Below are 14842 nucleotides of genomic sequence, written 5' to 3'. Positions count from 1 at the left end.
CAGGCTAGGAGCCCTCAGCCACGTGTGGGTGGGTGGGTGGGCGGAGCTCTCAGAACCTTAGAGGAGCATCCGGGCGGCTCCTGCTCCACAGGCCCACAGTAACCACCAGCCAACTCTTGCCATGGCTCCTGCTGTCCCTACGGACTCATCGCAGTGATCCTGGGCCCCCAGCTGTGATGGACCAGGCAGATGTGGTTTCTAGTCTCCTAGAAGGCAAAAAGGAAGGACTCTGCACCTGAGTCCTCTGCTGTTTCTTCAGCTCAGATGCCACCTCTGTGCATTGGAAATTCTTCCCTCACCATCAGACCGTTCCAGGTTCCAGGAGTCAGTGCGGCTCCCAGCTCTCAGATGCCCAGGGCCTAGGCTGACTTGGGACTTTTCACTTGGGTGGCCCAGGTGGCTTTCCCACGGCAACCACAGGGCAGTCCTGCTGAGTTTCACGCCTGTGGCACCCAGGGTGCAATTGCGCATCTCTCTCAAGGCATCGAGGCTGAGGCAGGAGGCCGATGGCTTCAGGACTTCAGAGTAAGAGACAGGTCGGCATTTTAGGAAGAAAACCTTTAGGATCTCACTTTGCCAGTGACATCCGAGGCTCCTCTGCTGAAAGGCTTTGAAAGACTGGTGAAGTGAGAAGCAGGGCCAAGGGCTGGAGAGAACTCGGGAAACACAGGCTGGTGAGGAAGGGACAGAGGACGGGAAGTGGGACCTGGATCGCTGTGGTGGTTGGGGGGCAGGTAAGGAAGAGAGGGAGACAAAGCCCGAACCAAGAAGAAAAGGGGAGGATGGTAACACAAGGCAAAGAGAGCAGTGTGGGCAGGAAACGGGGTCAGCGTGGCCGGCAGACTGGTGATCACCGAGAGTCTTGGTGGGGGAGGGGGGAACATGAATGATGAATGAGTCGCGCCCGAGTCTGTGATGGTGGCTGAGGCTTTTCTCTGGTGGCTTCGCTCCTAAACCTGCGGAGGAAGTGTTGTGGAAATCCTCCGGGACCCACAGTTTCACCAAAAACTGATGAGTGGAATATGGTGCAAGACAATAATATTGTCCCATCTTGCCGCAAGTTGGTCTCTTTGCATGTGACTCTTAGACGCAGGGGGGCACGGGCCCAGCTGGGTTCTTGGCTGTGATAGAACGGACTCAACTCACCAACCTCCCTGAGCAGGGCCGTTGGCCTACTTACTAGAAGGCAGAGGGCAAATGTTTATTATTTAAGGGGGTCCCTGTTCTGGCCTCTGCCTCTGCATGGCAGCCCCTGCCTTCCCCTCATGCACCCAGGGCTCTTATGCCCTCTCCCTTCCCCCACTCTCTCGAAGGCAGCTCTCTGAAAGGAACTGGGAAACTCACTCACACGAAGGGGGAAATGAACGGTGACGGCTCCCAGGCGTGCAGCAGTCTAATGGTGGGAGAAGTGCAGGCGTGAGCAGGTGCAGAGGGGAGGATGATGGGAACGGGTATGTTCCCAGGAAATGCTGCCACAGAAGGCACTCCGTATCCATCTCACATCTGGTGGCCCAGCACCAGGGGTTGTGTGCACATGGTTTTGTGCAAGGGAAGAACGAGATCTCACTGGGGCTGCCAGCCGACCCTCTGCCATGCTTGTCCTTTGAGGCCTGCTGCTGCCGCCCTCTGTCCTTTCTCTCTCCGGCCCTCCAGGTGTCGGGAGCCTCAGCTTCCCAGTGTTGCTCCAGGGCTGGACCCCAAGGGTGGCTGAGCTGGGTCAACAGGAATTGAGCTGCTTCCAAGATAGGGCACCGTTCTGCAAGCCATTTCCAGACGAGTTTTGCAGCTGGGCAAACGCCGTGCCTCTGCGAGGACCCTGAGCGCTCTCACCGGGCGCCAGGTGTGTTCTGAGCTCAAGTCCCTCCGGGGTGAGTCCATGAGACCCTGTCCCCTCGCTTCGTGTTTCCTACTCATCCCGAGGCGAGAGGCAACCATCACCCGTGGCTCTCCCGGTTCGTCCCAGGAAGCGTCTAGAAATTGCGCGTGTGGGAATAAGGTGAAAACCACCCTGACGTGGCTGCCAAGGGGCCAGACTCTGGGTCCAGAAGAGAGGGGAGCCTCTTGCACATCTGAGCGAGGCAACTGACTAGTTGATGCTCAACTTGGTGCTGGTTCTAGCCCCCAGCCTTTACTATATTCTTTGGAGCTATGTAAAGTCTTCCACGATTTCAATGAATCATTTTAAGTTAACAGAATAAATAAAAGCTCCTTTACAATGCATTGCAGTCTCCAAGATTTGCCCAGAGGGTTTAAAACGGATGCTCTGAAGCCATCGCCGGCCAGGAAGAAACCACTATGTTGTCCTGTGACGCGGCTCTCTGAGTATTTAATTTTGGGTTGGTCACATGTCTCTGTTCCCTTTTGTGTTTACTATTACAGCCGCCTTCTGCCTTCCTGACTCCTGCCGCCCTGAGAGAATACTGACTGTAGTCCCCCTTGCCCCGCCACCACCCTAGACGCCCACCTAGCGAACCAGGACGCGCAGCGGAAGGGAAAGCCCCACCTGCACAGGAGACCCAGCGCCCGGCCCACCGCCGAGGCCCTGTCTCCAGAGGGTGAGTCCTTGTCTGGGCCTGGCCATGGGATGTTTGCTTAAGGTCACAGACCTCCTGGTGCCCAGATTCTCTGTCACTGGGAGTGGATTACCCACAATTCTGCATGGTAGCAGAGGCTGGGACTGGACAACCCAGGGATAACATGCACAACTCCCGAATTGTATCCAGTATTTCTGCCTGGGAAGAAAAATAGCTACAAGTATCAAAACGGAGAAAAGGAGCTTTAAAACAAAAGTGCACAAATACGGAGCATTCTAGAAGCCAAGGAGCAACTGTACACAGGCATCCAGACCTTGTGGACGCCCCTTCCTTTCCTGGCACACCTCGCCCCACGGCAGCTCCACTCCTCCTCCTCCTCCTCCTCCACCTCCTCCTCCTCCTTCTCCTCCTCCCCCTTCTCCCCCGTCACCTTCCCCTCCTCCTCCTCAGTGGCCTCCCCACCCACAGCCTGCCTCCCTGTCACAGTCCACGCACACTCTTGCCTGACCCCCTGCTCAAAACCTTCCACAGGTACCCCCCTGAGAGCGGCTGGGCTCCGAGCTCATGGCCTTGGATTTAGAGTCCCCACCGCCGGGCACCATCTTCCCAGCTCCCTTGGTCAACCCTCTGCTACTTCAGCCCAGCAATGGCTTCTGGGACGCACCGTGGCCCTCGGTACCACTGAAGCTTGCTCCCCTTCGGCCTGCCGTGCCGCCCTCCTCTTCCACCTCCTCACCCTCTGGCCCCTGAAGCTCAGTCCCAACTCCAAGACGCTTCCTTGCCCACCCAAGGCCACAGCGACCTTGCCCCTCCTAACCTCCTGGAGGACTTATGCCCAGAGCGAGTGCATCTACTGCCCAGGCTGGGCATTTCCTGCAGGTGCACCTTGGGTTTGCCCGCCTGTGGGGGGCATCTAGGTAGGTGCAGTGACTGTTTGTGTGGCTTTGCATTGTCTGTGGAGTCTAAGGTCCCTGTCTGCATAGAGAAAGGGTGCGAGTATTTGCTGATTGTACATAATTCTGGCTGCCTGTTTCAGGGGCAAGGTGAAAGGTGAAATGGGCCTGAGTTGCACCAAGATGCTCTTTGACCAAGTGCAGGAAAGATGGCCGGTCCAGCAGTCATGTTTGCAAGGCACTCCCAAACCGGGGAGGGGGAGGGGTCCCTTAGCATCAGCGCTGCCAAGCCTTCTCTTTATCTGTCTTACTCTCTACACCGCCCGCCCCTATGGCACATGGAACCCCTCCCATCCCTCCGCCCCGCCAAGCCCTCCAGTGGTATCTCTGCTTTAATCAACCTAGAAATATGACTAGTATCAAAAATATCCCCGTCAGATTGCAACGACTGTGGGGCTCCTCGCGCTGGCTTCCAGCCAACCAGCCGCTATTCATGCTGGCAAGGCACAGTTTAAAAAAAGAAAGGCTTCTATAAGCTCGCAAGAATGCGTGGTGACAGTCAAGGCTAAGCACTTTCCAGCTGGGTTCACCGGGGCATCTATTTTGGCGTCCTGGCCTCGCCGGTGTGTCAGGGGAGAGCAGAGCGAGAGAGCAGGCTCCGGGCCCTACCTGGCTGCTGGAACATCAGCATGTTCTGGGGGGAAGTGTGCACGGGCAGCGAGCGGGTCCTCTGCACGGAGCTGTGGGTGCGGCTTGGCATGCTGTTGCTGCCCCCGGGGTTGGCAAACCAGAGGTTCTAGTGAGAAACACAAAAGGGGGACCGTGAGTCCAGATACCCTGGGGTGGGGTGCTGGGGGTGGGCAGCAGGGTCCCCCCCCCCGCCCCCAGAGCTCAGGAGACGAATACTCTAACTTCTGGCATGAGGCTTGCAGGCCAGCGCTGCCCATCTGCTTATTTATAGTGAGGGCTTTTAGGTTCCATTCCTTTTAGCTACATGCCCATTGCTCCCACCTCCTGAGCCCCAGGCTCCTCTCTAAACCTCAGTTCAATCTGGACACCTCTCTCCCTATCCCCCTCCCTATTATCCCTTTTGTTGCTTTTGCTTTTCTTGTCATTTTTCTTGGAAATGGGGGGAGAGAGGGTTTATAGATATTTGCCACGAAGAGCACCATTTCAGGTGCCAACTAATCTCATTTGATTTCTTTGAGATTCTTACAAGTTACTACAAAGTGGGGGGTGGGGGGGCAGGGGAAGAAGCCCTGATCGGCAATGAGCTGGCACAACTGGGCTTGTGTGTGTTACTATGTGGCGACTTCCTCTTGGACTGACCTGGGGGCTGCCCACAATGACCAGAACTCGGGGCTTTTTCATACCCCGCTGCTCCCCGGGGAGCCAATCCCGCCTGTGGTGCCTGGAGCTGTTTTCCTGTTTTTAGACCAATCTGTCACCCCTGCATTTCTCAGGACAACCCAGAACTTCGAGCCCACTTGTGTCCCTGCAGTCCCAGCCCCAACCTACACGGCCCCACAAAGCTGGAGGTACATGGATGGGAGGCACTGGGCAGGGTGTGGGACGGGGGCAGAGGGCCATGGGGCCGCGGGACAGGGGTCAGCTCTAGGTCACACATCTAGGTCACACAGCTTTGTCTGGCGGAGAGGGTTTCACCCCTCCCTCTGGAGGCCTCTCCAGCTCCTTCCTGTGGCTTCTCGCCCACAGCCGGACCACAACGAAGGAGCTACTTGCCACGAACAAAAAAGCTAAGCAAGTTCCTTAGAGGCGGAGGTTCCTCTGGAACCCAGTTTGGGAAGTGGTGAGGTCTGCTGGGGCAAGTCAAGGGTCGGGGCAAACAATAAACAGGTATTACATTTCTTTCTAAAGGCACCCTTGCTCGGGGCCCCCAAGGTTGAAGTGGTCCCAGGGGCACCCTACACCACCCTCCGTGAGGCCAGGCGAAGCCACAGCCCTGGTTTATCTCCCGGAGGAACAACGCAAACGACGTCGGTAACGCAGAGGACAGGGACACTGTCTCTCAGCTTAGCCCCCCTCGGCCTCTCCCCTCACCTTGGGGTCATCTGGGGAAACATCCTGCAGCCTCGGGCGCTGAGCTTGGCTGCCCACCCTCCTCTCCGGTGCAGAACAAACCTGTCTTCCTTGTTTCATGATGGTGGGGTTGGCTGTGGTGTTGCGCTGGGTGGAGCTGACGAACCCGCTGGTGCCCAAGAGGCCCAGGCGGGCAGAAGGGACGTTCCGAGAAGGGATCTGGTACTGGCGTGGGTTCCGTCTGCCCATGCCGCCGCCCACAGAGCCGGCCGTCGGGAGGGAGTTGGACTGCCCAAAGCCGCGACTGTGGGAGCGAACAGAGAAGAACCAGGGAGCATGAGTCCCCTGCAGCCATCTTACCCCACAGGCTGCCTGTGGGACGCCTCCTGGAGGCGGCGAGGGGGGGGGGTGGTCTGCTCGAATTTTGACAGTCATAAGGCCTATGGGGTCCTGGGGGGTCTGAGCCAGGAAAGGGCTATGATTAAAACGACAGCTGACAGCTGAGAGCAACGGTTACGTGCACCATCAGGGCACTATTACACTGATTCTTCCATCCTCACGACAACCCAATGAAGTAGGCGCTCTACCCACTTTTATTTACTGGAGAAGTAAATAGAGCTTAATAGTTTCGCGAAGGTCACTCAGCCAGCAGGGAGCAGTGCTGGCAGCCCTGAGGTTTAACCAGGCCGCTCCTGGGCCTTCTTCCAAGCTGGTCACAGGGCCCAGAGCACTCACACCCCTGTCAAGAGGCCACAGAGCAAGAAGGCTGCACAGCCAGGGTCAATGTTCCTCCCATCAAACCACAGTCTTCCCCGATGTCCGTCTGGCTCTGTGGGAGACTCGGGGACAGTGGCCTGGGAGCCCCCTAGGATGTCAGCTCCCTGAAAAAAAGGTCGACGTCTGTCCTCGTCAAGCCTACGTGTTCCGTGACCGAATCAGCTCCTGACACGGCAAAGGCATGTTGAATGAATGAAAGAATGGACACGCCTCTGCCATCAGGGCGCCTCTCCACATGGCAGGACTGACCCACGGTGGAGGCGCTGACTCCAGGGTATGGAGGAGGGATAGGAGAATGGAGATGGTGGTGTTTGGCCCCCGGACAACCTCTGCTCCCCACTGCGCAGGCCCTCCCTGCAGAGACCAGAGGCTGCGTGTCCCCCCTGGGTCCACGCAGGACGGCGGCCGGAGACCCAGGCGGCGCACTCGGAGGCTGTGCTGCCTTCGCTGCTGTGACCTCATCTCCAAAGCACTTGTCCTCTCTCACAGGCCTCAGGTTCTGGGAGGGCGCGCGGCCGCCAGCGGGGTTTCAGGAACCAGCACATTCTTTCCAAGAAGAGTCAGCTTTAGTCATTCACTGATGTTTAGGTCGAAATGCTTTACCTCCAATGGCCACAAGATGGAACAGACTCGCTTTCCCCCCACCGTGCAGGGGAGGTTTGTGCCAAGCCTGTGAGGAGACTCCCGGAGACAGGGCTGACGTATTTCACCAGTTGAGGATGATGGGGTGGGGGTGGGGGGCCCTGCTAAACAGTCATTTCCTGAGGGAGAGTTGTGTGTGCCTAGGGGGAGGGGCCCCTAAGCCATCAGCACAGCAGATCTCAGGAAATGTTTCTCTTTCCCCAGTGCTCCTCTTTTCCCAGGGAGAGAGGGAGGGCAGGGAAGAGAATTCCACGGTGAGCTGGCTGAACTGAGTTCTGGGCTATGTCTTTCCACTTCCAGGCTTTTGTGGCTCCTCTGCGCGCGGTGAGAAGGGGCACTCCTGGGTTCTAGGTCTCTTTGTTACCTCATCCTTCCTCCCTCTTCTGCCCCTCTTTCTTCTTTGACTAAGGTTTCAAACGTTTGGTTTGAAAGAGGAAATTCAAGCCAGGTGGGGTAGGAGTCCTTTCATGGGATCCCAGAGACTTCCCCTGGAGGAAGGACCATCTGAGTGACTGACAGATGGAGAGCAAGCAGTGGTTTTGGTTGTGTGTGTGTGTGTGTGTGTGTGTGTGTGTGTGTGTGTGTGTGTTAACTATGAAAACTAGGCCTTTGGTTTTTGAGTCAGAATTTTGGCCACCTGGTAGATGATTCAGTATTCTGCTAAGACTTTTCCTTATTTAGTGCGAATGGCTTTTTTTCCCCCTCTCGTTTTCCTTTTCAGTTGGATTTTTTAAAAGTTACTTCATATGCAAAATACAGTAGTCAGTGAACATGCTAAAAGGATGTGCGCTTCCAGGAAGGCAGAGTATATCTTGAGCAATAGAATGTGGGCAGAGGGTTCTGTTATGGGCCACTGGAGGAACAAGGGCTCTAGGCACTCCAGAAGTGAGGACTCGCTGGCTGGTGGGAAAGCCCTGGACATTTTGGGGACAGAATGGGTGGGTGGGGAGAATTTGGCTAGGCCGTCTTTCTAATGACGGTGGGGCTCTACTGTGGCGTCCTTAATAGGTTATTACAAAGCCAGGGTTGTTGAGCGGTGCCACTGCTGGCAACCAGAGTGAACGCTTAGGTTACTTAAGATCACTAGGCTTAATGAGATAATCATTTCTTCTGGGGAGAGAATAAAGCGACAAAAGTAAATTTTCATTTTTCATTCTCTTCCTCTGCCCATTTGCGTCTCTGTGCCTTCCTAAATCTAACCAACTGATTTCATTATCTTGAAATGTGTGAAAAGACTAAATAAGAACCAATTAATTTGGGATTTGGGATAATTCAAGCAGGGGGTGGGCAGCAGATACCTTTGTATTACTGGAGAAACGGGTCTTCAAAGCAAATTAATAGCATAAGAAGATCCCAGAGGTAATACATAGGAGAACAAATTATTTTCTAGAGCTTTAGCAGCCTCCAATTGAACATCTACAATTGAGGATTAAATTCATTCTTATCTAATCCATAAAAAGAGGTCCACTTGGACTCCAATCTGGCAAACCTTAGGTTAGCCCAAAACAAGCTTTAGGTAGTCACACTCTAGAGAGGTCAAGGTTAACCAAGGACAAGGCAGGGCAGACAGAGGCAGGGGATGAAACTTTGGGGTGAGAAGCAAAGCCCTTAAAAGCTCTATCTTCATGGTCAACTTCTAACTTCCTTATTCTGCTTGGAACTTGGCTCCCAAGGGGCTGGTGTAGCAAGAGGGGCTGGCACCTCCTCCTCATCCTTGGGAGAAGTGTTGCTGTCCATACAAGAGGAGGGGGGGCGGTGCCCCAGGGGAGGGGCCTGGACTTTCATCAGGGTGCAAAGCTGATCCAGCCCAACTCACCAGGGAGGCACCCCAGAGGGCATGGGGCCAGGGAATGGGAAATAAAGAGTGTTGCTTGACCTGCCCATCTTTTCTGCACAAAGACCATGAGAGCTGCCTGGCATCCACAGTGGTTAAGAGCACTGACCCTGGCGCTGGCCTGCCTGAACCAAATCCTGGATGCCATCGCCTACCGACTCCTCCGTAAAACGAGGCTGACAGCAGCTCCTCTACCTTACATGGTTGTTGCAGGATTAAATGTACTAATATTCTTATCGTGCTTGGATAATTGGCACATAGTAAGGGTTAAATGTTTGTTTAATAAGTAACCGTGTTGTATAGGCTGGATAATTCATTTTTTACATTAATCTTTAATAAAGACTTCACAAATTTCAACGGGCCTTACCTCCCTTAAATAATATCCAACAGTGATGTTGGAAGGCACACTTATGCAAATAAATGCACTGAGAAATGAATTCAGAACTTTTCAGGTGCAAGTCAAAACATTATGTGCTCATGTTTAAAAATGCAAAAATAAATGGAATGTGGATTTTGAGGATGTTCGCATCATCATTCTCTTGTCTCCCCAAAACTCCCTGTCATTGTACAAGGCTTAATCCACGCCTCCCCTTAATTAACTGGCACGGTAATTCACCTTTCATATGCTATTGGATTCCTCAATTTAAAGCCAGATCAAGGGAAGGGGGTCTCAAGTACAATAAGGCTTATTTTTAACTGCATCCAAGAACCTGAAGCACTATGAGAAACCGAGAACGGTGCTGCTCCACTCTTAGATTGCAACTCAGACCAAAATAGACTAGCACTGGGCTCTTCACCCTGCCACCAACTATAATTAGCTTGTCTGCAGCTAGAAGAGAGAAAAAAATTACACGACCACTTAAGGTGCTGAGAGAACAATCCGTTTTTGTCCTTTCAGAGCCCCCTTTTGGGGATAAACTACCAAGTGTTCTGCTGGCGTTCATTAAATTATATCCACTCTCTGCATCCGGACGAACGCTGTCACTTTGACAATGTCAATTGAGTTACAAAAGATCGCATTCAGCTCTTCCTCTGGGAATGCTCTCTCTACACAGCCTTTCCCAACCCCACCTGTTTAAGGACGGCGATTTGGAACTTGCCACAGGGCACCTTGATGACCAAGGAATGCCCTGCCTTGTCCTGCCCTGGGAACCCAGGCAGGCAACGAGGCACCTGGGAGCCACCATGCATTACAAACAATGAAATCCCAACGTACTTTCTTTGCTGTCGATATCCTGATATGTCTAGAAGGGTTTTCCGAGGGAAAGACCGAAAGAGCTTCTGCACCTGCTGTTTCCATGACAACAATCTTTTTTTCTGCGTCTCTGTAAATGCCTGCAAAAACAAACAGGATTTTTTAATGGGTGACGCAGCCTAGCATTAGAAGGAGAAACATGCAATTAATAGGGGAAAACATTGGCGTCTCTGTGGTTGCCTTTTTTTCACCTGTTTCCAAGCTGGTTCAAACAGCAGTCAGTTTCATAACTGAAAATTCAAGTTATTTGGCATTGGAGGTGCCTGGTACGGAACATGCATTAAGCTTTTAAAAAAATATGTATTTTTTTTTATTGATTTCAGAGAGGAAGGGAGAGAGACAGAAACATCAATGATGAGAGAGAATCATTGATCGGCTGCCTCCTGCACGCCCCACACTGGGGATGGAGCCCGAAACCTGAGCAATGTGCCCTGACCAGGAATCAAACTGTGACCTCCTGGTTCATAGGTTAATGCTGAACCATTGAGCCAAGTCAGCCGGGCAAACTCTTGATAACCCTTGGTTTTGGTTGCATTTCTGGTAGGTCCATACCCACCTTCTCTTGCCTCTGACTCCACTCTGGACTCTATTTATTAACCAAGAATAAATTGCTAAATTGATTGTTGAATACTCTGGCTTCTGGAGGCCCCCGGCATTTTCATAATCAATGGAAATGCTAAACCACTCCAAAAATCAATATGCTTGATAGTGTGTGGACACCCTGAGTGGTCAGCTGGGCTTCAGAACATGGAGTTTAGTCTCTGCATTTCAGGGCTGGGCTGAGAAACTTCTAGTGAAGGGATCTGGTGCCCTACCAAAACCCCACTGCACCCCGTCCTAACCTAAATTGTCTGAAGTTTAGGAAGATGGGTAGATCTGATTGCTTCTTGAGTCTTTTCTAGTAAAATTGGTGTTGGGGGATGTTGTGCCTACTTCCCTGTAATACGCTGTCATCTACATCATGTGTTCTTTTGTGTGCACCATGGCCCAGGGAAGGACTTTCAGGGGTTATTTGTCATGGTCTATTAGATTTCCCAAAGAGACCGGTTAAAATGCGGATTCCTAGGCCCCTCCCCCACACTTGGGTGCGCACATACAGTGCGATTGAAACTTCGTGGCCCATGAGCAGAAGTCGGTATTTTGTGGAAGAGCCACACTCAAGGGGCCAAAGAGCCGCATGTGGCTCGCGAGCCGCAGTTTGCCGACCACTGCCCTGGTAATTCTGCTGCAGGCAGCACTTGGACGTGGAGTGCTCGAGATGATGAGGACCACACACACAATTCAGGAATCCTGTCAAGTATCTAGAACTGTGGTCCACACGCTGTGGAAATCCATCGGGTTTGACAGATCAGCATTAACAATGATGGAGATAACACGCCTAGGTAGTTTTGTCAATAAGGCATGAAATTTAAGAAGCAATAAGCTATTACTTAGAATAACAGACTACATGATTACTTTCCATGAAGGAAACAGATTTCTGAAACAGAGGGGGAAAAATAGAAAGACAGCTTAATTTTCTTCTGATGACATTTAATCTTTAAGGACCTAAACACAAGAGAGTTATGTGAACAAAAACAAAAAGGTATCAGTCATATTGCAGAAAAGTTATTGACTTACAAACTGCTTCCCCCTGGGTGACCTTAGCCAGACACCATTAAGGGTACGCATCAAAGAGGGCTACCAACCAAGGGACCCAGTGCCCCATTAGAGAAAGAGGTGCAGACCCCCCACTCAGGTGAGTGGCAGGACAGTTTCATGGCTGAAAGGCGAGGACCTGGTTCTCCTCCGTGGTCCCTCTCATTTTTGGTGATGCTCGGTGAGTGTCCAACTACACAGGACCACCTCTGAAAACTGCGACAGGCAAACACATCTGCTGGACTCACAAAGGGATGGATAGATTCTGCTTTTGACGGGCTCATTCAGCCAGATGTTAAGTGAGGACACAAGATGCAGGCACCCTGGTCGAGATGAGATGAGGAGGAGGGCCCTGCCAGTGGGTCAGAGGAAAGCCCTGGATGCACACGGGAGGGTGCGAATCCCCACACTCCCTTATGCGAATCCCTCCACCTGAGACTCTGCTCCTTCTAAAAGCTGAGGGTGATAATGTCTCCCTCTAATGGACGCTGTAAGGATGAAATGAGATAACACACGAAAAGCACTCAGAATACTTAAGAACATGCCTGGCTCTTAGTAATGATTCCACCCACGCCACTCACAGATACTCTAACCGGCTATTTTCAGTTGCGTGGACCAGCCCTTGGGTGGTGGCATGTGTGTGTTTGTCACAGTTGGTGTTCAACAGCCACCTTTTAGCCCCAACAAATGACTTCAAGGTCTCAAAACTAGAGTCCTGAGCTGGTTTGGAGCCAGACTGGAGGACAAGCCTGAATTTCAAGTGACAAAGGAGTTAATGGTTCACTCGATAGATGTGCATTTAAAGTGTTTCCAGGGACAGCAGTTCACACATGACCTTGGCCACGGGGGCAAAGAGCATCTGAAAAGATGGACATGTAGGCACCTCCAAGGAGGGGTCAGCTCACTCACTCCGCACCTGGGCCTCAGGCTCCTTTAGTGGGAGCGAGCCCCCAGCAGTGCGAGTGAGTGTGGAGGCCAGTTCTCAGTCCTGGGAGGGGCAGCTGGGAGCAGGAGCGCTGGGCCATGGCGGGCTCCCAGTGGTTTTTGAAGGCTGGTTCCTGCGCTCCGCCATCGGCTGGGACGGCTGGTACTACCCCTCAGCCCCCTCCACCCTGGGCTGGAGGGGAAGGAAGATTCCACACTGCAGGCTGCCCAGACACAGCCAGCCAGCCACTGCTCCGTCTTCTGTCCCTGTCAGGCCCAGACCAATCCGTCTGTCTGGAGGAAGATGTGTCCTGCAGCTTTGGTGGCTGGATAAAAAGCCTCATTAAGGGGACAAGCACTCAGATTCCCAGAACCTTGTCAAGACCGCAAGCAGGCAATATGCCTGGGATTACAATCCATGAGGAAGGGGTTGGTCCCAGATACAGAATCCAGAACTTGCCTATCCTTCCTTTTCTTTCTCTAGGGAGTCGGTCCTTCATCCCCGGGAAGGAAGGTGCCTTGGAAGTAACCACACCTCCCCTTGCAGTGGGCGGAGCAGCAGCAGCAGTAGCAGCAGCAGCAGTAGCAGCAGCAGCAGTAGCAGCAGCAGCAGTAGCAGCAGCAGCAGTAGCAGCAGCAGCAGTAGCAGCAGCAGCAGTAGCAGCAGCAGCAGTAGCAGCAGCAGCAGTAGCAGCAGCAGCAGTAGCAGCAGCAGCAGTAGCAGCAGCAGCAGTAGCAGCAGCAGCAGTAGCAGCAGCAGCAGTAGCAGCAGCAGCAGCGCTGTGGGCTGAGGAAGGCAGCCCTGTCCGGAGCCCAGGCTGACCTCCCCTCTGGCCGCAGGGAGGGTGCGTTCTCTTACACACAACCCAGGCCTGTGGAAAATGATTCAGACACGTTTCCTCCTTCTCAACTAAAATAATAAAAAGGCTTGAACAACATTTTCCCTTCCAAAGCAGAGCGCAGGCCCTCCATCCCGACCTGAATTCAGACAAGCGGACTCGGCCTGAGCTCCTATCTGCCCTGACTCCCGGTACCGAGAGGCCCCTTGCCTGGGCCTCCTGCCGGCAGAGGAGCCCTCAGTGTCATCTTTGCATTGGGTCACTGGGCATCGGGGAGAAAAAGTGGAAAGAAGCAAAAAGAAGAGCCACGATGCCCAGGGAGGGCACACCCGAGGCAGGCCAGTGATAAGCCTCAGGCCACAGCTGTGGGGCTGGTGTGGTCCAACTAGGAAGCAGAGGTGGCGGAGGACGGTCACTCTGCCTCCTGGGCTCAGCCGGCTAGTGGAGGCAACCTGTCCTCCACTGCTCAGAGTGAACGTGGGAGAGGAAGCAGGGATCTGCTTTGCTTTCTCAGAAGTTTAAAGGTTCCCTTCTCGAAATCCTCCCCAATGGTCTTCCCTAACAAGACACAGAACCCCCCAAAACACTGCCTGTCTGCCTGGATCACTCTCCTGCCTCCTTCCTCACCGAGCCATGAGACTCTGCCTGCCTTTTGGGCGAGCTGAGCGTGGGGGCAGCCCCTCTGAGGAACACCTGCTTCTGGCTCGGGCAGGTGCCTGCCACTCCTCATCTGGGCTCTGGGGCATGCCGGGAGGGCCTCTCAGAGGCTTTATCGTCGTGTACATGACAACCTGTTTTCCCTGCGTCTCACCCACGACCCTCACCATAAGGTGCCTGGCCAGGGCCAGGGGGAGTGATAAATATCTATGGAATGAATGAGTTCAGAAATTCGTCACTGTGCTCTTGTCTTCTGTCTGTGGCTTTTTGCTGGTCAAAACAAGTGCAGGGCCAGGACTGGAAATAGAAAAGATTGAGTGGGGGCGGGGAGGGGGGAGTTGGGGAGAGGCACATAAAAGAATGGATGCCGCTGTGAGAGAAAATTGCAAAAATGAGATTTTAGGGGGTGGGGGAAGCGTGGCTGGAGTGGAAACCCAGCAGGAGATTTGACACCTGCACACGAGGATGGGCAGAGTCAGAGCACGGAGGTGGGGGCCCCAGGGAACTGACCACACAGGGAGGGTGGGTGAGGGGCCAGACCTCTGCACTGGCTATCTCCCCAAACTGGGGGCCCCTGGACTCCCAGGGTTCTGGCCGCCACCACAGCAAAGGTGAGGAGACTTGGAGGCCTTTACCATCTTATTCTCATGTCAAAACCCCACAAAAAACCTCAATGCTCTAGGGCAGTGGTCGGCAAACCGCGGCTCGCGAGCCACATGCAGCTCTTTGGCCCCTTGAGTGTGGCTCTTCCACAAAATACCGACTTCTGCGCATGGGCCACGAAGTTTCAATCGCACTGTACGTGTGCGCCC

The 14842-nt window shown here is 53.5% G+C and overlaps 1 protein-coding gene across 1 annotated transcript in view; it reads right to left on the bottom strand.

The window, feature by feature from the left end:
- SAMD4A (sterile alpha motif domain containing 4A) overlaps positions 1-14842 on the bottom strand; it is a 105065-nt gene that overhangs the window by 9248 nt on the left and 80975 nt on the right. Inside the window, 3 exon segments of the mRNA XM_014545598.1 lie at positions 4097-4223; positions 5570-5771; positions 9937-10055. Of these exon segments, the coding sequence (XP_014401084.1) occupies positions 4097-4223; positions 5570-5771; positions 9937-10055 (448 nt within the window).

Source organism: Myotis brandtii, unplaced genomic scaffold (assembly GCF_000412655.1).
Source record: "Myotis brandtii unplaced genomic scaffold, ASM41265v1 scaffold413, whole genome shotgun sequence".
NCBI lineage: Eukaryota > Metazoa > Chordata > Mammalia > Chiroptera > Vespertilionidae > Myotis > Myotis brandtii.
Note: the sequence above shows the minus strand (reverse complement) of the source record. Positions and strands in the feature narration are given on the sequence as shown.